The 25,131-nt window shown below is 46.7% G+C and overlaps 8 protein-coding genes across 8 annotated transcripts; 4 read left to right on the top strand and 4 right to left on the bottom strand.

Annotated features, from left to right (window-relative positions):
• Window positions 1-674: 674 nt before the first annotated feature.
• Window positions 675-2,996, top strand: FOBCDRAFT_295473 (MCM2/3/5 family-domain-containing protein; the record flags this gene model as incomplete). Its single annotated transcript, XM_054705261.1, has 4 exons — window positions 675-811; window positions 866-992; window positions 1,041-2,449; window positions 2,504-2,996. 4 exons carry the CDS (start codon window positions 675-677, stop codon window positions 2,994-2,996), a joined length of 2,166 nt encoding a protein of 721 aa, XP_054561236.1.
• Window positions 2,997-5,498: 2,502 nt separating this feature from the next.
• On the bottom strand, window positions 5,499-7,517 carry FOBCDRAFT_251644 (beta-tubulin). Its single transcript, XM_059610951.1, has 7 exons — window positions 7,428-7,517; window positions 7,337-7,360; window positions 7,199-7,266; window positions 7,087-7,141; window positions 6,714-7,026; window positions 6,344-6,642; window positions 5,499-6,263 (listed from the first exon to the last, which is right to left on the bottom strand). Exons 1-7 carry the CDS (start codon window positions 7,437-7,439, stop codon window positions 5,679-5,681), a joined length of 1,356 nt encoding a protein of 451 aa, XP_059467435.1. The 5' UTR covers window positions 7,440-7,517; the 3' UTR covers window positions 5,499-5,678.
• Window positions 7,518-7,858: 341 nt separating this feature from the next.
• FOBCDRAFT_95385 (uncharacterized protein) lies at window positions 7,859-8,267 on the top strand (the record flags this gene model as incomplete). Its single annotated transcript, XM_059612277.1, has 3 exons — window positions 7,859-7,945; window positions 8,012-8,123; window positions 8,179-8,267. Coding segments are annotated over 3 exons (288 nt in total), but the record flags the coding sequence as incomplete, so codon positions are not given.
• A 376-nt stretch (window positions 8,268-8,643) lies between these two features.
• Window positions 8,644-10,320, bottom strand: FOBCDRAFT_140737 (uncharacterized protein; the record flags this gene model as incomplete). The annotated part of the gene is made up of 4 exons (XM_059608104.1): window positions 8,644-9,018; window positions 9,077-9,200; window positions 9,261-9,691; window positions 9,772-10,320. 4 exons carry the CDS (start codon window positions 10,318-10,320, stop codon window positions 8,644-8,646), a joined length of 1,479 nt encoding a protein of 492 aa, XP_059465254.1.
• A 1,104-nt stretch (window positions 10,321-11,424) lies between these two features.
• Window positions 11,425-11,882, bottom strand: FOBCDRAFT_203773 (camp-regulated phospho protein family protein Igo1; the record flags this gene model as incomplete). Its single annotated transcript, XM_054705259.1, has 2 exons — window positions 11,425-11,712; window positions 11,775-11,882. The coding sequence occupies 2 exons, from the start codon at window positions 11,880-11,882 to the stop codon at window positions 11,425-11,427; spliced, it is 396 nt and encodes a 131-aa protein (XP_054561234.1).
• Window positions 11,883-12,514: 632 nt separating this feature from the next.
• On the bottom strand, window positions 12,515-13,963 carry FOBCDRAFT_227166 (uncharacterized protein). Its single transcript, XM_054705258.2, is given in 2 exon segments — window positions 12,515-12,553; window positions 12,564-13,963. 1 exon segment carries the CDS (start codon window positions 13,798-13,800, stop codon window positions 12,802-12,804), a length of 999 nt encoding a protein of 332 aa, XP_054561233.1. The 5' UTR covers window positions 13,801-13,963; the 3' UTR covers window positions 12,515-12,553; window positions 12,564-12,801.
• A 3,537-nt stretch (window positions 13,964-17,500) lies between these two features.
• FOBCDRAFT_262495 (uncharacterized protein) lies at window positions 17,501-18,400 on the top strand (the record flags this gene model as incomplete). The annotated part of the gene is made up of 1 exon (XM_054705257.2): window positions 17,501-18,400. The coding sequence occupies one exon, from the start codon at window positions 17,501-17,503 to the stop codon at window positions 18,266-18,268; it is 768 nt and encodes a 255-aa protein (XP_054561232.1). The 3' UTR covers window positions 18,269-18,400.
• A 3,767-nt stretch (window positions 18,401-22,167) lies between these two features.
• Window positions 22,168-23,896, top strand: FOBCDRAFT_185915 (uncharacterized protein; the record flags this gene model as incomplete). The annotated part of the gene is made up of 2 exons (XM_054705256.2): window positions 22,168-22,814; window positions 22,870-23,896. The coding sequence occupies exons 1-2, from the start codon at window positions 22,420-22,422 to the stop codon at window positions 23,894-23,896; spliced, it is 1,422 nt and encodes a 473-aa protein (XP_054561231.2). The 5' UTR covers window positions 22,168-22,419.
• Between the last annotated feature and the right edge of the window lie 1,235 nt (window positions 23,897-25,131).

The following is a 25,131-nucleotide window of genomic DNA, read 5'->3' as shown; positions in this document are numbered from 1 at the left end:
TAATGGGCCTTTGCCAGGCGTCACTGAGATGTCACCCAGGTGAGGCGATTGCGTCTTAGGCTTAGAGCCGGTTAATGCTAGATGCAATCCAGAAGCTGCACCTTGGCACAGCATTACATTTAAAACGAGGCACACACACTCGTTGGTAGAACCAACGACGGTTGGTTTTCGATGCCCTTTGGCGCGGTTAAAAATGTAATGAAGCTCAGGCTGTCTTGGATCTCTCGCTTTGAATACCGTTGCTTTACAATGATCCTAGGTAACATATGAAGCTCAAAAGATGGTCAATGCCCTATTCCGTAAAACACAGCTAAAATCGGGCCCCGCCGATGTCCCTCAATTTTTTGCCCAACCTGGCAAGCAAGGTTGGCTCGCTGGGCCCCATTCCATGAACCAATGGGTATTTCCTTGGCGCTGACTGTGATGATAAGTCGAGCTCTATCACTGCCCTATCCCTGATCAGGACCGCTGGCTTCAGCACTGCAATCACTATGTATAACCACGCGTGACGTCTTCTCTCAAGGGTCGCGTACATTATTGCATCCACTTAGTTACCCTACCAACCTGGAGCAAGCCACTCCATATTTCACAAATATGATCTCTAGAGTCCCTGTCAACTCTTGTGCTCACAGACGAGCCAAGGAGACATCAAAGAATTAACAGATCACATCACAATGGACCGCGGATCGATCTACTCTGCGCACGTCTACGAGCCGAGTTTCGGTGAGAATAGAGATACTCGCCTACAGCTTCAAACGCAACTCGAAGCCTTTATCCTTGACTTCCGGCTTGGCAACAACTTTGTCTACAGGTTTGCACCGATTGCCCACGGGTTACATGACTTGATATACTGACGCTTCGACAGAGATCAACTAAGAGAGAACGCACTGCTAAAGAGGTACTACTGCGATGTCAACATCAATGACTTGATCGCCTTTAACGAGGAGTTGGCGCATCAGTTGGCATCTGAGCCAGCCGAGGTCATCCCTTTGGTAAGGACTATGCAACAGCTTAATTCTCCAACTTCTGACGTCCCATAGTTCGAATATGCTTTGATGAAGTGTACCCACCGCATTGTCTTCCCTCACGAGCCCAAAGTCGACATCCCCAAGCACCAGCTCCTTCTTCATTCCAACGCAGACGATGTGTCCATCCGCAATCTCGATTCGATGGCTATTGCTCGATTGGTCCGGGTACCAGGTATCGTCATCGGTGCCTCCGTCATGTCCTCAAAAACAACAGAACTTCATATACAATGTCAAAATTGCGGACACGCAAAAGCCATTCCTATCCTGGGTGGATTCACTGGTGTAACTCTGCCCCGACAATGTGCTCGGAGCAGAATTCCCAACGATCCCACGCCGAGGTGCCCCTTGGATCCGTACTTTGTCGTACACGAGAAGTCACACTTCGTCGACCAGCAGATCATCAAGCTTCAGGAAGCACCTGATCAAGTCCCCGTTGGAGAACTGCCAAGACATGTTCTCATCTCAGCTGACAGATACCTAACAAACCGGGTTGTTCCTGGATCGCGGTGCACTGTCATGGGCATCTTCTCCATCTACCAAAGTAAGGCCTCCAAAAACTCATCCAACGGTGGCGCAGTGGCTATCCGCACCCCTTATCTAAGGGCAGTTGGAATCCAGTCAGACATTGATCAAGCAGCCAAGGGCAACGCCACTTTCTCAGAGGAGGAAGAGCAAGAATTCTTCGAGCTGAGCAGACGGTCCGACATTTACAACGTCATGGCTGCTTGTATCGCTCCTTCAATTTACGGACACCGGGACATCAAGAAGTCAATTCTCTGCCTCCTGTTAGGTGGCTCAAAAAAGATCCTCCCTGACGGCATGAAACTTAGAGGCGATATCAATGTACTACTTCTCGGTGATCCTGGTACGGCCAAGTCTCAACTTCTAAAGTTTGTCGAGAAGGTAGCACCCATCTCTATCTACACCTCCGGAAAAGGTTCATCTGCCGCCGGGTTGACAGCGTCCGTCCAGCGTGATCAGTCTACCCGTGAGTTCTATCTTGAAGGTGGTGCTATGGTTCTGGCCGATGGTGGAGTAGTGTGTATTGATGAGTTTGATAAGATGCGAGCCGAAGACCGAGTCGCTATCCACGAAGCCATGGAACAACAAACCATTTCCATCGCCAAGGCCGGTATCACCACCATTCTCAACGCGCGAACATCAGTCCTGGCTGCTGCCAATCCCATCTTTGGTCGATACGATGACATGAAAACTCCTGGAGAGAATATCGATTTCCAAACCACCATCCTGTCGCGTTTCGACATGATTTTCATTGTCAAGGATGATCATAGCCGCGAGAAGGATGAGAAGATGGCCAAGCACGTTCTTGGTATCCAGATGAATGGTCAGGGAGCCGACGAATTGGTCGAGTCTGAGATCCCTATCGACAAGATGCGAAGATATATCACCTACTGTAAGACGTAAGTTGCTCAGTTCCTTTTAACTCTTCCGCCATGTATACTAACTTCTCAAAGTCGCTGCGCTCCTCGACTCAGTCCCGAAGCTGGTGAGAAGCTCTCCTCCCACTTTGTCTCTATCCGTCGCCAAATCCACGACGCCGAAATAGAAGCCAACACCCGCTCCTCCATTCCCATCACAATCCGTCAGCTGGAAGCTATCGTGCGTATCACTGAGTCTCTTGCTAAACTCACCCTCTCTCCCGTTGCCACCGAGGCGCACGTTGATGAGGCTATCCGGCTATTCCTATGCTCTACCATGGACGCGGCCAACCAGGGCAGCAACCAGGGCAGCCGTGAGTTGAACGAGGAGGTGAACCGTCTCGAGACTGAGCTCAAGCGTCGTCTACCTATCGGATGGAGCACAAGTCTGTTCACACTACGGAGAGAGATGGTAGAGGGCAAGGGGTACAGTGAGCAGGCGTTGAATCGAGCACTGATGATTCTCCAGCGAAGAGACATAATCATGTTCAGAAATCAGGGAGCACAGGTCTATCGAAATGGAGCTTAATCTGGGAATTATCATGATGTAATAATGTAAAGTACTTGGTTGGCCATTTTAAGTAGATGTCTTGATGATAGATGGGGTCAATGAGTAACTATAACGAAATCATCACGACCGCTGTGTGCAAAGAAAACTATTCAAGTTCTAAGAATTTATAGCTTGTCTTGTATTTCCATATGCTACTAAAATCATATCCCTCTTTTTCATCGGTAGGTATGTCGTATGCACTGCCGCACCCAGGATAGACAAGTGCCTCTAGAACACGTTTTAAAACAGAATCTTGTGTAAGAAGAATATTATCGTACGGGATATCACGATCTTAACAATTGAACACGGGGCTGTTGGCGAGGGTGCGCAGGCTCAAAATTATCACTGCCGGCCATTATTGGTATATGCAATGGTGATGGGCGAATTCAAGTGCATACTGTTAGTCGACGGCAAACTGTCACATACACCCCAAGGGATAGAGAATAGAGCCTAACCCATGTCGAACCCACGGTGCCTGTCTCGCCTTGCAGAAGGTAGCAATATATATATCTGCATTTTGTATGGCAGCGTAGCTGGTCGCTATTGGACATCCAGTAATTCCTGATACTACATCGAAGCAAACATCCTAAAAGACATTTCGAAGAGCATCTGTGGCTCAACGGCTAGACCGAGGTATATAATTACCCAGCATTGAAATAATGGTTTCGTCAAAGGCAAATGGTAATCGATCATAGTCTTATCTCACGAGCGAGATTGTTGGACGGAAGAGCAAGCATCCATTTAAAGCCTACATCAGATGAATGGATAGAACACAAGAGGCAGTTTTAGGCTCCCCAGTGGTTCCATAAGTTCGAACGCCAGCTAACAAGGTGTCAGAACTGGTTGACTACACAGTACAGTACAGGTTCAGAGGCTTTTCTGCTCTTTCTGTGTTTTACTTAAAAGCGCCATTGTTAGCCATCTTCTTGTTTGGAGAAAAAGTAAGGTCTAGTATGGGCTATTTGAAATACGGGCACAAATTGAGCAGTATACGGCACAGTATGGTCTTGTGAAAACAATGATGAGAAGCAGGCAATGTACGTAAGCATCAGTGATTAGTGTGCCCTTTCGGTTGAATAAGCCGCCGGGCTTAATGGATTGTATCGTATCGTATCGTATCGTATGTTAAAAGTTCAACTATCAGGCGCTCTTAGCATATGTACTTTTTAGAGCTTTCGATTTCGAGTACTCATGCCAGAGCTGTCTAACAACCGCGCAATAGTTTTTACGCGCCCAAATGGACCAACAATATACAAACACTGTATTCAGCACCTTGGATGTGGAATTTGTCTAAGCGCCGTCTTGCACTTCTTCCCCTGTTGGCCTTGTTCATTGAGGCTCAGACGGGGCGAGTGAGCCCATCGGAAGGCTGTGCAACAGTATGCACACTTATGCGTGGTTTGTAAACGAACAACGAGCGTATCTAGTCTCAGATGACCTCAGTAACGTTTTGTTTCGCCCCCCACAGAACAGCGACCTTGCCTCTGACGGGCCGAACCGCTCAAACAAGTGGGCTACAGGGAGATTACCTATCCAAAACTTGGTGTAGATGCTGATGATATCTTGAAAGATGCGGATTTAGATTAGTTCTTGATTGGACGATAAGTATATTCGATACCACGAGGGTATTAATTGGGTGTCAAGAATCAGCGATTGCCTTTGCTTCCAGCTTCACCGATTCGAGATTCACAGGTAATTGGCCACTCAGAGATGTTAAACTGTTACAAGATGGTGGCTGCGTCTACTGATATTCAGAGGCAGCTCGGAGCCAATATAACTAATGATTCACCGCTCTATGAGATGATGAAGACTGTCTCGTTCTTAGATGTAGAGTACTTGTTGATCCTGACGAAGGGAAGACGTCCGCAGGATGGCCTCGGCGGGGCTGAGAACCGTGGTCGAGGAATGAGGTGGATTGACAATTTAGATGGTGACAAGTGATGACTTTTGTGCCTGTACCGTTGGGTATCAAGTCTCGCCTCGCTGTGCGACTCTGCCCAAGCCTCCAAATAACTTTGGTGTGGGGGAGGGGGAAGGCTTGTCAAGGATGATCATGCAAATAACCAGTAGGTCTCCAGCCGTATAATATCATTTCCTTTCTCATACGCGCCTCTCCGACTTTCGCATATGCCCGAATAAAGTTGGCTTAATTGCCCGGTGCAGAATCAGTCAAACTAGCCAGATTTTAGAGTTCTTTCCGATATGCACCTTTGATGACATTAAAAATTCCATTATCTAATAGCTGCAAACAATGAGAACAATGTGCTGGTGGGTAACAGCAGTAGACGTTGTTCAGAAATCACGTAACTATCCATTCATCCTGGATGCTCGTCAGCGGTTTTATAGCGTGAGAATTTACGGTGACAACCGCAAAAGTCTCACCTGTGCATGGCTTTCCTGACCGTCAAGGATAATGAGTCTCTTATCTGACGTATTACAAGGCTCTGTTTAAGGTAGACGGACGTCTTTCAACCACTCGAGAGCTATGTGGGATCTTTAATACGTAATAACGCGAACTAACTGGACCGCCTAGCGACCATCAAGCCCTATTGGGAATATAATGATTGTCCTTCAGTAGTCGCTGCTTCTACAGGGCGTCATGACTTTATGTGAGCCCACTATGACAAGCCATGTGCTGTCCGACCACAAGGTTGCGATGGACTAAGCGTCGACCTTGGCGGGGACTTCCTCCTCGTCATACTCCTCCACGCTATAGACGTCGTCGTCGATGACGGCGTCCTGATACTGCTGGTACTCCGATACCAGGTCATTCATATTCGACTCAGCCTCCGTAAACTCCATCTCGTCCATGCCTTCTCCAGTATACCAATGCAAGAAGGCCTTGCGGCGAAACATAGCGGTGAACTGCTCGCCAACGCGCTTAAAGATCTCTTGGATGGCGGTCGAGTTACCGACAAAAGTGGACGACATCTTCAATCCCTGCGGCGGGACAGAGCATAGACTCGTCTGCACGTTATTGGGAATCCATTCAACAAAGTAAGCCGAGTTCTTCTGCTGAATCTTGTGCATCTGGTCCTCCACCTCCTTCGCAGACACCTTTCCGCGAAAGATGGCAGAGCAGGTCAGGTAGCGGCCGTTTCGAAAATCAGAGCCCGTCATCATGTTCCTGGGGTCAAATAGCTGCTGGGTAAGCTCGGGGATAGAGACAGCACTGAACGAGTGCGAGCCACGGCTAGTGAGGGGCGCAAAACCAACCATGAAGAAGTGCAGGCGGGGGAAGGGAACCTAGACGAGGAGGAGGAATGCTTAGCCATAACATTCTTTGATTACAGCGATAAGTGCCTATATGAGACGAGTCTTCCTACCAAATTAACGGCCATCTTGCGAAGGTCAGAGTTTAGCTGTCCAGGAAAGCGCAGTGAAGTTGACACGCCTGACATGACGGTTGATACGAGGTGATTAAGGTCGCCATAGGAAGGATTCAACAGCTTCAGGGTACCCTTGCAGATATCATACAGAGCCTCGTTATCGATACAGAAAGTCGCATCTGAGTTTTCCACCAGCTGGTGGACCGAAAGCGTGGCATTATACGGCTCCACGACGGTATCAGACACCTTGGGAGACGGTACTACACTGAAGGTAGCCATCATACGGTCCGGGAACTCTAAATAGGCGGTTAGAACCGTGAGAGACAGTGCATCGAAATGTGCATCACATCAGTGGTATTAATCTCACCCTCACGAATCTTGGAAATCAGCAGCGTGCCCATGCCGGAGCCCGTACCGCCACCGAGCGAGTGGGTGATTTGGAAGCCTTGGAGGGAGTCGCAGCCTTCGGCCTCGCGACGGACCACATCCAGTACTTGATCAACCAACTCAGCACCCTCTGTGTAGTGGCCCTTAGCCCAGTTATTTCCGGCGCTCGAGTGTCCAAAGACAAAGTTGTCTGGACGAAAGAGCTGGCTAAGCGGGCCGGAGCGCACCGCATCCATTGTGCCAGGTTCTAGGTCAACGAGAACGGCACGTGGCACGTACTTGTTGCTGGATGTCTATGCGAACCCGATCAGAGGCCGAGGATAGTTTGGAATGGGTCACACAATATCGCGCACCTCGTTGAAATAGACGTTCATGCGCGCAAGCTGTAGTTCGGAGGTCCCATTATACCTAGATTGATGCGTGAGAGGGATGAATATTGAGTGGCGTTTCGAATGGTTTGCCTACATGCCACTGCTATCCAAACCATGCTCGCCCGAAATTGTCTGCCAGAAGGCAGAGCCGATTTGGTTGCCCTATTGGGGTTAATATGCTGTATTAAGGAGAAATGAGAAAGAAATTTAACGAGAAGGGCGTGATACTCACGCATTGGCCAGCTTGGAGATGCACCTATAGCGAAAAGGGAGTTCAAGGTTAGTTTGTGGAGCTTCCAAGGCAGAATTAGAAGCGGACTTACAATCTCACGCATAGTGAGCTCAATTCAGCAGTGGTGGTTTTAAGCGCCGATGAGATAAATCTGTTCAGCGTGTGAGAACAAAAGACAACGTCGAAGTGTTGAGAAGGCGGGGTTAACAGTTGAAGGCGCGACGACTGGTACGTAACAAGTAAGTCGATAGCCATGATATGACAGTATTCAATAAGATCATATACTGCCTTACGGGCTAACCCTAGGCAGAGGGGTAACACGCCCCCTGTTAGATTGCGATGCTCAAAAAGCCTCCATAAGCATATCTTGTTTATGAGCATACGGCCTTGAAATGCTGATGACGCCATAGAATGATGGCAAATTAATTAAGTGACTGTTCCAAAACTGTTGAGGAAGTGCAACCTCGTACCTCGAGTCTTGGCTTTAGATTATCACTACTTGATGTTTTTCTCGTACTCAGTCTAGTACCCATCTTGATCCCCATTGTCGGCAACGCAGCCGAGCACGCCACGGCGTGTGTGATGGCTGTAAGGAATAAGATGGATTTAGTGAGTGGCAGCCTGCTTCTTTACTTGGTTGTTTTATTGTGAACTGACTGGTTACGTGGAAACAAGGCCACGGGTGTTGCAATCGGATCCAATATCCAGATTGCGCTGCTGGTTACGCCGTTGCTGGTTGTCTTGGGCTGGGAAATAAATGTGCCGATGGGTCTGAATTTCAATATTAGTGAGTCATCATGAGCATATAAGCGACTTAACACGCTTGCTGATGCTTGTGGCAGTTGAGACAGTTATCTTCGCTGTATCTGTTTTAGTCGTGACGGGCACAGTGCAGGATGGGAAATCTAACTATTTGGAGGGAGCCATGGTGAGTTTAAGTTGCCCTGGTCTTCTATACCTAGAGCGTACTAATCAGGCTGCAGCTTGCGGGACTCTATATTATCATCGCTTTGACATTCTGGGCTATCCCTGCTGTAGTTTTGGGAAAAGCTGCGGGCTGATTGCCAGTTTTCCATTATTATGCCCTGTGCAACTCTTTTTGGCTATCTATACCTTGTTGGTCGATCTATTGGGGAGTGCGGGACACATCGATGGGCTTTGCGAGGACTCAATCGACGGCTAAGGCCAGGAGGATCTAGCCGACCACTTATAGGAAATTGGAGGTTCACCTCTATGCAAAGCGGGAGAACTTGCTCATCATATTCGATAACCTCATTTCAACCTACCACTGTAATGAGAACAGTCGGCTACTTTTTGCAAAACGTCCAAACAATCTCAACGAGACTGCTTCTTGTCCTCTTTTCATCAAAGACCTGGCCGTGGTCCAGATCTTGAAACCAGACCACGTCCAATCTATCACCTTTCTGCCCGAAATCCCTTAAGTCCGTAGTTTCTAAGGTCCAATTGTCTGAACCCAGCAAATATGCCCGAATTGCTTTCGTATCGATCACACTGTCTCTGCCGGCCAAGACCACAGTCACGGGATGACCTCGGATGTCCTCTTTCCACAATAGGTTATCAGCCCAGAAGAAACGGCGGAATAGCGTATGAGCTATGCCTATATCCTTGGAACCAAAGTAGGAGAGTAGATACTCATTAGGTTGATTTGGCCGTCTACATATCTAAAGCATTAGAGTTTAGTCAGTGTCATCGGTCTATTTGGGGACAGAGCTGGCATACAAAATTATAGGCCACGTCAGGTAGATGAAGTAGAAAAGACACCGGGTCAATAAATAATGCGGGGCCAATATGCTGTGAGATCTCCGGGCTACGAAGGAGTTGCGCGGCAACCACGCTTCCGTATCTTTCCACCGTCAATGTCAAATAGGTAAGGGAGTGGAGTCACTTCAGGAGTGGTACATACGAATGAGATGCCAAGACACACTTTTCCCACCCATGTGCGGTCAATATGCGCCGAACCTCATCGCACATTTCGTCTTTCAACATTGCCTCGTATGTTATCCTAGAGCTTACCGACATAATTTCTATAGCGATGATGCCAACCTGCCCATCTAAAGAATTCCCGGCAACATGTGCATTGATATCGGCTAAGAAGTTTATGTATGGGTAAAGCCCCACGCCGATGCCGTGAATGAATAGAATAGGCAGCCTTGTCTTGGACGTATGTGGACGGTGCCAGTAAGTAAGGCTGTTTGCATGGGAAGTACAGGTCGCAAACAGAGTGAAAAGACGTAGGGGAAAGCTGGTGAAAAACTGCGAAAACGACGTGCGATGAAAGTTGAACGAGTGGTATCGTAAAGAGATACACGCTATGGTGTCGACAACAAACACGCACTAGAGGGTAGTACGAACAGAGTTAGCAACCTGGGGTACATGAACCAGTACTTGGGCGCATAGTCATGTGAGTAACTTACTAGATACCATGTTAGGCTCCGATGTAACATCTCTACCTTCTCGAGAGTCAACCGGAGGCATTTGGCGTTTCCGCGGCCAGGCTCTAGCTTCTTGCCCAGCAGCTTCTCTATCTCTTGGGTATACTCTTCTAATTCCTCGTCATAGGTCGAGTCATGGTCTCCTGTGTTCAAGAATGCCCACCGGAAGAAGTCCTTGACATTATCGCGCTTAATCTCGGAAACTGGCGCACTCCGGAACCATTTTCTTAGGTACTGAGCCGGGTCGGGAATATTCTGGTGGCATCTTAGGAACAACTTCCGACGATCGGCGCGGCAGGGCGGGACAGGATGTTTTGCGGCCCTCTGGAGGTATTTGTTCAGCGGTAGGTAGACAGCCAAATAGAAAAGAGCCTCCAGACTGAGCCAAGCCTGTAGTACTCGCGGGAACTGAAATGGAAGGCGGGCTAGCAGGTTGACTAATGAATAAGCAACACTGAGTGGTGCGATAAGATGTAAGAAAAATATGGATGCGCGAATAAAGATGTAGTTCCATAGAGATGTTCCCGCCATGGTAGCGGAGATATATAGTTAGGCAGCGTCACGGGGAAAATGTATATTTTAATGTTCTAGCTTAGGCGGCCATTGATTCTACGGAGTATAGAATTGTGATACTTATGCTAAAAACATCCGTATCTTGATAAGTTTTTAGCGTCATAATAGTATTATTTTTTGTTGAGTTCAGTTAAGTCGATTTGTTGGGACCTTGCTATGACGTTACCCCACTTACAAATGCCTTGTTTAAGCACGTGCTAAACCTAGCATGTGAAAGAAATGGTGAGTTTGCCGAGGACGCAGTAGCATTATCTAACTATTCTGGCTTGATCCTGAACACGGCGTGTTATCACGATAAAGAATTATCTCAGGCTGCGATACAAGTAGATCCGTATTGCGTACGTAAATTACGAAAAGCAATCTGGAGGTTTAAGCTGAGCCATCTCTCAGGGTATAACTTGGAAGCGGGTAGGAGCTTGATCATTTATTTGCCACTGTTCATATCTCAACCCCAAGTAAGTTCTGACATGTGTTAGACTAGGTGTCTATGAAGCAGTGTAAGTTTTATTTCAACTTTAAGCACTTCTTAAATTCCTAGTCCAGGTTCCTGGCATTATTGGTAAGATATCTCTGCTATGTATTCGAGCAGTTGGGAGGCAGGGCGTGGAGAACTACTTGGATTTTCGACCCATCATTTTGAAACAGAGGGCATCAGGTGATGAAACATAAAGGTACTTGAATCAAGGATTGATCCTACGCCGGTTATACGATCATTTACTATACGAGTAATAGTACAGCTCCCTCCATCTTGTCTCGGTGAAACTATTTGAGTGCCTTTTTGATGGCCCTTCATCGGTAATGACTGTCATCATCTCGGACGAACGAGACACTGAAATGGAGCTTGGAAACATAGCTAAAGCCAGGATATCTGTAACATATAGTAGCTATGCCGATTGTAAACATCATGACTTTTGTAAGTTGTGATTTCCTATTGCGATGAAAGTGCGCTAAGGTTCTCGGTATATTGAACCCTCTCTTGTAACAGATGGGCATCCTCTGATGCTATTAAGTTTCTGTTTCCTAACCAGGCTGGTCGGCTACCTAAGTCATGACGGTCCACATCTAGACGTTATGTTCCTGCTTTGTTTCACGACCCTCGTTCTCTAGCTGGGCTTCCGTCTCTTGTTGAAGGTGGCTGTGAGCAGTAAGCTTTAGCTCGCCAGTTTTCTTCTCAGCTGTAAAACACTGATCGGCACTTTCATCGAGATTGCTAGAGCCTGGTACTGAACAAGTAGGGATCGATAAATCCCGTCGAATGGGGTGTTCGCTACCAGTTGCGACAGTACCGATATCAGAAGACCTGTTAGCTTGCATGAGGGCAAAATCACCCGAATCGAAATATTTCCTGCCCTTCCATTGAATGTTCGGTCAGCTTGATCCTTACTGGTTATAGACAGAATATTTCTACTAACTTCTAACTGGTGATGAAGAAGCTTCCCTCTGCTAGGAACTATTCCATATCGATTTAAGAGATGCTTGTTCTTCTCTGTATTGAGCTCAGAGGTTTTTGGCTGATCCATGATAGCAATCCGGAATTATGGATAAGCGAGTGGTTAAAATAGAGAACAGGGTAAAGTGTTTTTCATTCTCGGATGCTATTAGTATAGTAATCATCAAAAACCATTTCTTTGAAAATAGAGGGGTCGGTTTAGACCCAGTATTGGAGAGCAGGTGACGTAGTGCGAACATCAAAGCAAGTGTCAATTACATACCATGTGTTTTATTGTAGGGTACTAGCTCCTTACGCACCGTCACCCTGATGTCAACCTGCTTTTCGCATCTTGATGCTAAAGTCACATGCCAGTACGGTTCTCCGGTACAGTGCTTGGAATCCTAAGATCTTCCGGTTCTCCGAAGCTCATGCTCGATTATCCCTTTGAGTGCCACAGCCCTTAGGAAGGTCAGTCGCTCCACTTAGCTTAGTCATAAGGTTAGTACGTGCGGGGTACCGGAGGTTCGTAAGAGATTTGCCAAGTCTGTAAGGTAGCTCTTTGTAACAATCAAAACTGCTGGGACTTTTACCATCATACAAATTAGTAGTTGGGTTCATCTATCTTGATTGGCTCTATACCCCTGTCATGACCCCGCCTAAGGGCTGTGGCACTCGAAGGGATATAGTTTGATCTGGCTCTGATCGATAATGCGTTACAATTGTTGTTTATATTGCGCAGTAATGCTAAGTGGAACATTTATAGTTATTGAACTTGTTGCTAACCATTGAGAGGAGAGCTCTTCTAGGGTTTATATCTCTAGATGATTTCTGCTAGGACTTTGAAGTCTAAATCTACGACTCTCAGACTAACAGTCTGAATCCTGAAGGGAAGGGGAATTCTCGGATTCTCCAACAATAATAAAAGTCGTTAAGCGAAATTACGTCATTTTCTAAGGTATAATATGAATATGTGAAGATTGAAAAGCTTTCTTCAGAGTTTTTGTCGCTCAACGTTTGCGCTTCGATCCCACTGTACCTCCAGCAGCACCTCGATTGAAGTCATCTGATGCGACCGGAGTCCGTAAAGGCCCTGGAAATGAGAAATTTGCGGGTGAAGACGTCAAAATCTTAGGGCGTGCACTCACTTGGCAATCGACACTACGGCTTCTCTGGCCGCCTGAATGGTTGCTTGCAAGATCAATCTGCTCGAGAGATAATCTGGTAGATAATCTCTTGTCGAAGAGTGCTGTCTCATTGAGTGTGTTCTTAATCCTGCATTCAATCGTTGTAAATGTATCGTAATCTGATATCGTCGACGTACCATCACCAGAACTCACTGCGGCTTCCCCGTGGCTAGCGTAGGGGCTGTATTCCTGGGGTCGAGTATGCTTAATTTCCGGTTCTGAACATGAGGATAATACAGCAGGGCGCGTAGAATCGAAGACTTTATCCGCCTCCAGGGGTTGATCTTTCGCCGGAAGGCGGCCAAGCACCATCGACGACGACAGTAAGGTCTGCCCGCTAGCGCCAAAGGTCTTATTAATTTTGGTGCGCTTGCACCGTTTTTTCGGTAAAGGGGATGTGGAGAAAGTGTGAGTGGCGGCAAGGGCGGAATCTTGACACAACGGATGCCAAATGTGGTCGATGGGAAGGTAAGAAGCGAAGTATCGAACGAGGGAGTCCAAAGAGTTTGTACGGAAGAGCTGGACTGCATGTTCCCATTGAGGCATCTTGATGAGGTTTGGGTTTCCAATGATTTCGACGCTTGCAGATTCAAGAGATTTATTTAATTCGCAGAGACGTTGTTGTCTGCGATGGCTGGCTAAATGGTGAAATTCTGCTGTCGACTGCGCTTCGTAGGAGATTTCGGAGATATCGCGATAAAAGGCTTCAGTGTCTTGAATGGGGACCGGGTATGTGTTGTACTGATCGTGAAGCTTGGTGACTAAATCCTCTGTTTTCATGTCGAATTTCCAGGCTGGCCATGTCCATAATGGGTCGTCCATTTTATCGATATAATCCTCTTTAGATTAATGATAACTGCGGCAGAGCGAAGTTAGAACTTAATGTAGAGTAGTAGAGAGACGCACGCTTGGCTTTAGAACCGGATATCTCGAGGACCCTGTAATTTGTGGCAGGTCAGCACTAACGCTACCGGTAAAAAAATCTTGTCGCCTGACATCTCAAAGGAAAGGAAGGGTTGGAAACCACCCATGTGCGCCAGTTTTAATCAGGGTTTTCACCGCCCCCTTCTGCCTGGCCGCTAGATGGTGGTGGGTAACGGGGTGCGGAGCGTTGCCGTTGGCCCCGGTCTTGAGTGGGGCGAGCTAATGTTAGATTGGCGGCTGGGTATAGGCTCCATTTTCCTTTAGCACAATATTATTCTTGCATTCGGAAAAGGTGGGAGGATTGAAACAACCCCTCCTTGACAGACTGGTCAGAGAATCAAGTCAACAATCAATAACATCACCAACCATTCTGGTTTACACTTTGATACACTCACCCCATTGTACTTGTGCGTATCTAACAGCTAACATACTTTTGCCCTCATACCATAGTATCCACATCTTAACCGCCAGCAGATCCGGATGTGCAATGGGGAGGCGCAGGCAGCTTAGCGTAGCCACAGGCCCGATGAGATTCGTTCTCTTGGACGCAATAAATAAAAGTTAACGTGGTTGATAAGTAAGTGGGACAGACAAGTAAGCGTGACAGCTTAACCTATACCTTAAAAGCCAGTTTTTAAAAGCTAATATAAAATCCAAACTAAGCCTAAAATAGCTAAAATTTAAAAGTTATATATTTAACTATATAAAAAAGCTATATTATTAATAGAATAATTATAGTTAATTTATTATTTAAATTATATATAAAAATGCTTACTTATACTCTTTACACTGTGTAAATAAGCTTTATTATATAATATAAAATAGCTAAAAATCTACAAAAAATATATTTACATATCCTATAGTTATTTATTTATAAAAATATTTTTTTCGGATTTTTAGCTATTTTATTTAAGGTAGCTAAGTGTTATAGGGTAAGCTATTTTTTGCTGTACAGTATGCTGTCCCACTTGCTTGTCTGTCCCACTTGCTTATCAACCACGTTAATGCCCAAAAGCATCTAAAACATGCTCCGCCAACTAGTAATCCACCATTTTACTACCACCTTCGAATTTTCAATCGTCTATAACAGCAGCAAATAAGGTCGCAAAAAGACAGAATTTTATTCATAACATGGGCAAAGCGCGGGCCAAATCAGGATATAAGTGAGGTGGCCAGAGCCTTTATCGTTCGCGAGGTAGAGACAGCAAGGTCATACTGTGACGTAGCCTGCGAGGCTCGTTGCTTACATGGCACTGTAGCGCTGGATAACTCAACGAACTCTAGACAAAAAGCCAAAATCTGGGCGTCTTCGAAAACTCAAAGTTCAGGAGATTCGGTACGTATTAGTTTCACTTGAACTGGACCGCAGAATCACCTGTGAATCGCTTGTCAATCTGATGGGTGGCCAGGTCTCCCGAAACACTATCCCCTCAATTGTCGAAAGGCTCCCGCCAGGTCACTTCAGGGATGTTTGCCCAATTAAAATGCAAGAATTGAGGGTACATTGTTCCCTACCTAAATTAGCCTATGATAGATGTTCCAACAATATTTTGAGTTACAAATCGCGACATCACACTGCTCACCCCCAAAATGATTGATGCCTCTTCCTCTTTAATTGAGACCTCTTATTATTATTGCTAACCGGCGCCAAAGGATTCCTTAAGCTTCTTGACCTTGGCTGCCCAACCCGCTGGCCCTGAAAAGCAACGCAATTAGCTTTTTTTCCCCCTTGGGACAAGTTTATGCTGTGCCATAGGCGTAAATTTGTCTCAAGTCTTTACGTTCTCCTCATGTACCCGTCATGTAACAGGGGCCATGTGGGGCAAAGTACTTTCGGGAGCCTTTCGACAATTGAGGGGATACGGCGAGTTATACGATTCTATTACAGTCGCAAATGAAGAGCAATTCAGCGGATACCGCTATCAAAAGATATAGCTCGTTAGCGACTTTCATTGTGCCAAGGTTGGAAGGAGGATTGAAGAATTGATGGAAGTATATTATTTTGAAGTTTGGGGCTGGATGCAGCTCGAGGATCTTTTACCCAGACTAATGACACCTTTAGACCATTTTCTCTAACGAATCGTCAATTGAATCGCAACCGAATTATAAACGTGATTAGATCTTCCGTAAGCCTCACGAGAAGCTTATGAAACCATTCGTCAATATCACAGTACATGGAAAGTCCAAAATATCGATCATGGTATGGGGAGCAATCTGAAGTGGCGGAAAATCCGATATTATTATTATGATCCGCGACCAGACCGCCAAAGGAAGAGAAAATACTTCCGGAAGTATAACTATTAGCTTTGTAAGAGGGATTATTCCCTATATACAATGGCACAGGACGATTCCAGCAAGACAACGCGAGAACTCACACTTCCGAGTCAACGACAGACTGGTTATTCAGTCACTCAATCGAGTGGATTGACTAGCCGACGCATTCGCCAGATCTCAACCTAACTAAGCATATTTGGAAGCAATTAAAGTTTAATACTAGGAAAATGCTCCTTCATCTAGAGATAATAAAGAACAACGAAGTCAATCGGCAAAAATTGATCAAATGGATCAAGTTGGCCCGGGCAGCGATTACAACAGATCAGATTAATACACTTATCGACTCACTCCCTCGTTGGATTGATGCTTGTATTCGCACCCGGGGATGGTATATAAAATATTAAAGAAAAAGATCAGGGCTTCCGAATGCTATATAAAATACCATAATTGATAATTGAAGTTATCACGGTTTAGGATGAGGTGTTCAGATTCATTTGGGCACTAACTTTACTCCTCCTCCTCCTCCTCCTACTACTACTACTACTACTACTACTACTACTACTACTACTACTACTACCAGCAGATCGAACCATCTATACAGTTTCAACACGGGTCATTCTGGAAAGAATGCCTGTTTCAGAATCGGCAGCTTGCGAAAATTCCTACCAGAATGAGCTAGAAATATGTTTTGTCGCGAGAAATCCCAGATTATGAAGACCTGCAGAGCCACGCATCTACGGTCTCGGCTCGATGCGGAACTCCCCCACTCTCGAATCATGAAGTGGCTCCGAGCTTGAAAATCCATTGTCATGTAGAACGCATCCAGGCCTCTGGAGCCGGAGTGGTGGCTAATTGAGCGTTGGGATAGGCGTGGTGGCGGTATGGTGGCGGTATGGTGGTGTGGTGGTGACATTCTCTCAGGCTTTGGTTGGTTATTGGACGCGTTTTACTACCAGCATCGCGGCTTCCGGCGAATCCAAGGGCATTGACCATGGTGATCTCCCGACAACTTATAAATTTGGCTCCGAGGACCCGGTCCCCGTTGACACAATCCCTTAAGATTGGACTAACCGAGCTTTAAAACGATGAGACATAAACTGGGGTCTCGGTTTGGGGGCGTTGACAAGCATCCAATCAAAACGGGCTGGAGTTTGAGTTTCCTCCCCGAAAGCCAAAGATACGGGGGTTTGGTACACAGTCCACCAATAAAGAGGACCCGGAGCCATCTCTAGTATATGGAGGGAGAAGGTATTCAGCGTATAAGAAGGGCAAGCCCTAAAGCGCGAGAGGGCTGGTGTCTCTCACCCCGAAGAGACATTCTATAATGTCATTATTACCTGAATTCATCTCAAATCTACCTTCAGACGCATCGAGATTAAATGATTTCACAACCTACCTTTCAAAAAGCCATTGCCTAGAAACCTTTCAATTCATCCAAGAGGCCTTGAGATACCGAGCTTATTATGCAGAGATAGTCGAGGGTAAAGAAATCCCCTGGGAACATCTAAGACGCCATTACAATTACCTGCAGGAACTATGGAAAGATCTTCTGGTCACTTATATCCTTCCTAACGGACATCGTGAGGTCAATCTTCCCTCTGAAATTAGGACTCGACTTCTTGGATTACGTTCTTCTGCACTTCCTCCACATCCATCGGGATTGGATGATGCCGTCAAGACCGTCCTTGAGCTTATGGAGGACTCGATCCTACCTGGGTTCATGAACTCTTATGAGTCGCTGAATCAACCTGGACGTAGAGAGATTCGTGGTTGGAAGGGAGTTCTCTGCAGACTTCAGCGGAAAATCTCAACGCTCACGTCAGAACCGAACCACAATTACTTTGTGCCGCGGGCTTCCGATTCGAGGGAGGGTAGTGAGGCCCCTCATTGTATACGCCGCAGCTTCCTAACAGTCGCCGCCGCATCACCTTACAGCCATGTACGGCGGCCCCTTGGAGGGTTGTTCGACCATACTATCTGCGATGTCAGGGGTATAAGATGGTTAAAGCTGCCGCTGAAGAAGGATGGAGCAGTAGCAGACACTGAGATCGATGTTAGGGATGAGTGTGTCAACGCAAAGCTTCTCGAATAACCTTGTTGGCGATGGCCATAGCGGAGTATTTGGATAGCCGCAAATCAGTGCCTGGGAGAAATACGCCTGTAGGATAGTGAAACTGAACTGTTATTAGGGTTTAGTCGGAACTCATCGAATTGAAGCTTCTTCACACGGAAGTATTTAGGCCAAAAGTTTCAAAGATCAGAGCCTGATGCATAAAGGTTTGGTGGAGCGACGAGTGAAATGATCAAGGGTTTCTGCGCGTTAATAAGTTCACTGGAATTATTACTGTCAAGGCGTCATGTTTCAGTAACGTCACAGCCTAGACGAGCTGACTATGTCGTGCTAAGAGGCATAGTAGATACTAAGCGATGAAATAGGAAACTCGGTTGCAACCAACACTCGTAGTACAGCAGCAAGCTTTTTCCTCTCAAGACGAAGGAATAGCGAAAATCATCTCATCGGTGCTAAGCGATCTGCACCGGTCTGCGCGACTATGATTGATATCGACAGGGTATGTAGGGCAAGCAGCACGCTTTCGGATTATCCACTACTGCAACCTTCCGTGCAACCTCAAACTAAAGCAAGATACCATAGCTAATGAGTCCCAACCCAGCACACTTGCTACTAGGTCGACAGTTTCTTCCCTCGCTGTCCCACCACGAAATCTTGTGCATCTTCCTCTGAGGCAGCTCTATCTTGCCCGCCTGGCACCAATAAGTGATCGGCTAAGCTGAATAATCGACGGCTTGGCTGTAGGGTTGCTCACCTCTACCTTTATCTGTTGATCCAGTGTCATCAAAGGCCTGACACCGACGTGTCCTCGCTGCGACATCGACCTCATTCCGAGCCCTGCAAATCCTGACTACGACCTACTGTTAGACTTCCTCCTTGTCTCAAACGCTTCTTTTGGACACGTTGACGTCGAGAATGTTTCGTTCTCCTCTCGAAGGATCTGTACCTCCTGACTTCAATAAGGCGATCTGATACACGATTCCCCCTGTTCCTTTACCAAATTGATCCACTGTATTCAAAATAGATGTTGGAGAGATTCCCTGATTCCCAGAGATGCGGTTATTAATCAATTCCAACTTTATAGTCGCCTTATTCGGGTTCATTCGCATCCTGGACGCCCGTAGTGCCGGTAACTCGTCGACTTCCCGGACTGGTGTTGGCATCCGTAGTTCCACGTCCAATTTAACAATCACACTTTCCGGGCTCAGAGGCACAAGAACTGCTACTCAAAAGCCTCCCAGGATGTTCTCCTCTGTCATAAACTCCAAGAATGCTGTGTGAAAGTCGGGAAAGAAAATTCTCCTTACTGTACAGTCCGAACCCAGTCGAGTAGTAACTCTCATGGCCACCTAGAATGAGGAGGCGATATCCGCAAGTCATACACGGCTTGGTTTACTTATCGAAGTATTGAATCCATCTTAGTTCTCTCTCGATTGTCGTCCAGCGGTGGTCAGACGTGGCGATGACCTAGTCTTGCCGCAGAGGGCTATATTCGTACCCACGTCGAGAGGTGATATTGACCTACAGCAATGGTGAACGACGGCAGCCATCATCCATGATAATTAATGGCCTGGATCACTGTAGACTACTCCAGATTTCCGGGCTGAGCCATTGTTGCGTTAAAACGTCTTTCCGCGCTTATAACGATCGTGCTTTCTGAGCTAATGCCCATCATAAAGCCAATCTCGTCAAAGTCGTACTGTAACAAAAACACAATCAACCCATTTTTGCTTCAACATATACATATCATCCTCCAAGATGCCGTATTTAATGACAATGTTCCGCACAAGCTTAAATGAGGCCCGAATAACCTCGGGATCTTCGAGTTTGGCTATTTTGTAGTAATATCTTCGAAAACGACGCGTCTTTAGCTCTGGTTGTCGCTTGACTAAGTTAGAAACCCAGCGCTTGCCGACGGGAGGCGCGTCGTGGTCGGCGAACAGTTTATTTGCCATGCTTTTCACGTCGCGAAGGCGGGGAGGAAATGATCGCGTATAAGGATTGAGAATATATTGAATAATTGTCTCTTCCTCTGGAGCAGTTCATTTTCGAGATTGAGGCGTGCAGTCGCGACGTGCAGGGACGCAGCCCCGTCGACCACGCAAGGTCGTGTTTGAGACATCATAAATTGTAGCAGCGCGATGCACCTTGAATCATGGGTCACTTTAAAGCGCTTGAAGGACGAGAACAATATTAGCTTCGTTATTTAACTGTCTTGACTGAGGAATGTGGCTGCTGCTCTAGGTTTGTCGCACAGACCAGCCCATTGATGGTAAAGAACTAAGTACCCTGGAATGCTACAACCTTAACGGCCCATTACTGTAACGCTCTGAGAACCCACACCGGTCAAACGCCACATTTTGGACGCGCATGCTTGCGATAAACTGGGCACCCTGAGCTGCTTGAGGTAGGTATAGAGCCGTAGACGGATACTTGGAATCCATTCCGAATAATATGGCTCACAAGTTTCTCTTGTGTAGTTCCTAACAGCATATTAAGAGCAAAATAAGGGCTCTAGCTAATCTCAGAATTGCAGTTTCACGACTTGCAGGGACAGCCGCGTGACATATGAGTTGCCAGACATGATAATTCAACGCAGGCATGTAAACAAGGACGTTGTAATTTTACAGTTGTACAAGCGGCGCCAGACCGAGCACCAAGTATTTCTCCTGTTTTCAGTCGGCTTCTCAAGCACAATCAGGGATGTTTTCGCGGAGGCTTGGTGAGGAGGCTTGCGCATGTCAGTCAGTATTCGTCATCCTACAGAAACATGACGCCCTTTGGCGTCATGACACAAGCTGGCTTTGCTTGTGTCTGTGCAGCATCAAACCCGACCGACAGTGCCTTAGGCCGAGCCGATCCGCCGCGGATAGTAAGCGCTAAGGAGTTGCTTCCTGAAATTTCGAGTTTTCTGCATCCGGAAACCGCGACGACAAGACTATCATCGACATAACAATCCAGTGGCTTAAAGGTCTTCCTCCTGAACCTTGTCAATTCTGTCATCCCACCTATAATTATGGTCCCATAGGCAACCGGATTTACACATACAGAGACGGTGATTGGTGGGAGGGCATACACCGCCTAATACACAAAAACACAACCAAAGGCACATCCGCAATATGACTTAGAGATATCGTACTGTTCAAGAATCTTGTGGCTGAGTGAGACAGGCTATAGCGGCATCAATAAACATCTACATAGCAGGGCCAGGTGGTAGCGGAATAGAGTTATCCGAATTTGTTATCTTCGGGGATTTTCAATCAGTTTTTCCTTTGCAGCTTGAGAATCTTCGTCTGATGCCTCAATTAGCGACGCGATCCAATGGCCTCTGCCACTTTTCTTGCCATCCATCGACGCCTGCTTCGCCTAATGATGCATAAATTCAGCGACGGTGAAAAGAAAAGAAAAGAAAAGTTAAATAAAAGAAAGAAAAAAAGGGTCTTGCCCCTGTTTCTCTTGTAAAGAACTAGGCAACCCCGCCCTTGTCGCTTTGGTCTCCACTGTTCTGGTATCGCAACACCCCAGGGGCGGGGTTTGCATTCTGACTGTCCCGAATCTAATACCCATGCCCTTGCTGGCCATCTCTTTCCCATCCTTGATCGCTAGTGATAAAACGCCCATATGCTTGCACGGTCTCTCTCATCTTGCGCACTCTAATTCGCGCTCCCTATCTTCCTCATCACCCTTTAAAACATTCTTTAATTCTACGCCCTCCACTTCCTCTCACTGGTCCCTTCTATTTTGGCTTTTGATAACATACCATTCGTCCTCTGGCTTCCCATCGTTCCTTATCCTCTATCCCATGTCCCATTATTGTTTAGCGCTCCCCAAAACTTTGTTCTGCCTCTCCCGCTCCTTATACACCCATTCTCCTATCTGAGCGATCTCTCTTGTCTATTTCATTTTCGTTTATCTCATTTATCTCTCTCTTTCCTTCCTCTCTTCCCGATCCTCCAGGTAGTAAGGGCATCACCCATCAGCGCTACCTCAAAGCCGAACGACCACTGTAACCGCCACCAATTCCAAGGCAGCGGGTGCAAGTCTCATGAGTCTCTGACTACAAGATCCCCCTTCAACTTTCCTTCTCGGGTGCTGCAGCGTCAAAAAGTGGGAACAACACTTCGTCTGTCATCAGGACTGTTGTTCTCACGGATTCACCTGAAGATCGCGCCATGTTTTCTTCTTTCGCGCAAGAAAGGCTCTACGTCCACCCCGCAATTGACCCCGATGATGGCCTAGAAACATCCTCAAGTTCTCGAAGTGGCGACTCTTACATGGTCAGCCCCGCGGATCACGGAAGTTCAGAAACATCTGGCGACACCTCAAGGCCTGGGACTCCTGACCAGAATGGGTATACCAAAGACGACATGGCCATCTCTAACAGGCCCTCGCGCCATGTTGACTACCTATCCCACAATTGGAAAGAGGAAGATATTTGGTCATCATGGCGATACATTGTGATGCGACGAGATTTGCCCGACAGCGCGCGATTAGAAAATGCTGCTTGGAGAACTTGGATTCAGGCGAAGAATAATCTGAAAACCATTTCCCCCGAGACGCTTGACTGGTTTGTATTCCCGAAGTTTTACCTAATGTTTGATTGGAATACTTACATCTCCAAGGCTTAAGGATTGCGATATAACCTGGCTTTATGGTCCTCTGCACTCGGTACCAGATGCACTTAACTCCACCCAGACCAAGCTCTCTAATATGCCACCGTCCAAACCTGATTCAGATGTAAACCTCGATAAGAAGCCAATCCTGAAAAAGCGGAGCATGTCTGAGGAGATGCTCCAGCAATCATTATCCACAGCTTCACTACTCAAGCAATCTACAACAGCTGTCAAAATCCAGGAGACCATGGGTATCTTCCGTCCTCACATGAGTCGTTCAAAGACTGGCTGTCTTTCTCAACCATTTTCTCAACGACAACTGGGTGGAGAAAACAGTAGCGTCAGTCCCTCCACAAAGTCCTCTGGGGTCACATCCCCCACTTGTGAGCAAAAGCACACCCATTTCAACGAACGAGTCGAGCAATGCATTGCTGTGGAATTTAAGGGTGTCGAGCATAGTAATGGCGAGCTGGACACCAGCCGCTATGACAATGATGATGATCTAGAGGATGGCGTAATGGTGAAGCGCGCCAATACAAGGAAGCGGTCGCCCTTCCAACGGGAGGGTTTGGAGTCAAAGCCAGTCGAAGGAAAGACAATTGCCATTCTTCCATCCACTACTCTGAAGTGCTGGGAAGACACTCTAGAACCACGAGGGACGGCTAGCCAGCACTCTCGAAGCTCAATCATGCCCTCTTCTTCGCTGCAAGGTCTTCGACCTGCTAAGAAGCCCAGAATATTTTTTGTTGGTGAAGAAGGGGAGGGCGAAAGTCTCGATGATGTACTGCTGAGCTCTAGCGTAGGTTGGCTGTCACCGCCCCCTCAAGGTGCCAACAGCGGCCTTCGCCGACCCCTCTCTTCGGATTGCCATTGTGAAGAGCCTGCAGGCATGCGAAGGACTCATTCGGGCATGTTCATGCCCTACGAGGGGAGAGGAGCATCCTCGGCGGGCGGTATTTTTGACCGTGTTATAGACACGGTTAATGCCGCCCGTGACATTGCTCATCTTATCTGGAGCGTCGGCTGGAGGAAGTAATGAGACCACAGCCTTTGGTATTGGCTGGCTTGGATGGGATATCGAACCCATTACCCTTTATGATATTCGCTTTTACCGGCTACGCACTACGAGTTCCAATGCGTTTTCAGGTTCCTCCAGCTCACTCACACAATGAGTGGCTTCAATACCATGAGATGTATCATAAGAAATGCGCATGGCTATATACAAGCGTCTCCCAAGGTCATCGGCAACAGTATTGCCGAGACCACAGCAGCAGGTCTTGCGCAGTCGTTGAGCAATCATGGTGCGGCATATATTAAAGTTCTTAGGAGAGAGTTGTGGTATATTTGGAGTAGAGGGGTAGATTTTGGACGACGATGAGGGTATGGAGCAAGCTCAGGCAATAGTAATATATAGTCTGGAAAGGTTTAAGAGCAATACGACGAATGTGTAATTGTTTATTATGATAGCGAGAGCTTACGTATCGAGGGGCATAGCCCATAATAGTCGTTTTGGGAGGCTCAGTTGTATATCTGGCAAGGGTAAGAAAGATCAAAGAATAACTGCGTTACCCATTACGAGATAATGAGTATGAACTTCGTAAATGGGATTCCTTCTTCTTTCTAATACTTAACAATATGATAAGATGCCGTGTAACTAACATTGTTAAGGAGAAATCATGGAAAAGCGGCCACCGGATGATGCAGAGGGTTTTTTAAGGTTAGCCTCAGGAGAAAAGGAGGAACTCTCGTGCTTGAGAGTGTATGATATGTTAAAACTATCATGTTGCTTTATTCAAAGGGAGATTGGGGCAAGGTAAAATCATAAGCAGGGACAACGGCGAGTATTGAAATGAAGAGGCATGAAAGACCCAGCGAAATGCTGGATTTTTATGATAGGAGTGGCTAAACGAGGTTGTCTGCCTGGAGAAGGCGGTTTGACCGATTACGTACGTCTGAGTCGCTTTTTGTCCGAAATATATGACGTGTATCAATAAGACACTAAATGGTGCATTCGTGGCCAAGGGGAGCTTTCTCAGAATTCTACCAACCGCAAAGTGGTAATTTCCAGAATGCATTTTAACAGCGTCAATAACGAAATGCAAGCGTCAAGGAACAAATTGACATAATTATCCCTAACTTAGCATTCTCCATCTGATTGATTCTTACCTTGTTTCCATGACATGTTTGACTTCTTTCCATGCCACCAAGGTAGATGCTTTTAGTTAATTGATCAAGGCAATAGCGGCCAACTACTTCTTCTCTGGTGATGTG

This window comes from Fusarium oxysporum, chromosome VII, assembly GCF_013085055.1.
Source record: "Fusarium oxysporum Fo47 chromosome VII, complete sequence".
Lineage (NCBI taxonomy): Eukaryota > Fungi > Ascomycota > Sordariomycetes > Hypocreales > Nectriaceae > Fusarium > Fusarium oxysporum.
The sequence above is the reverse complement of the archived record's forward strand: the minus strand, read 5'-3'. Positions and strand labels throughout refer to the sequence as shown.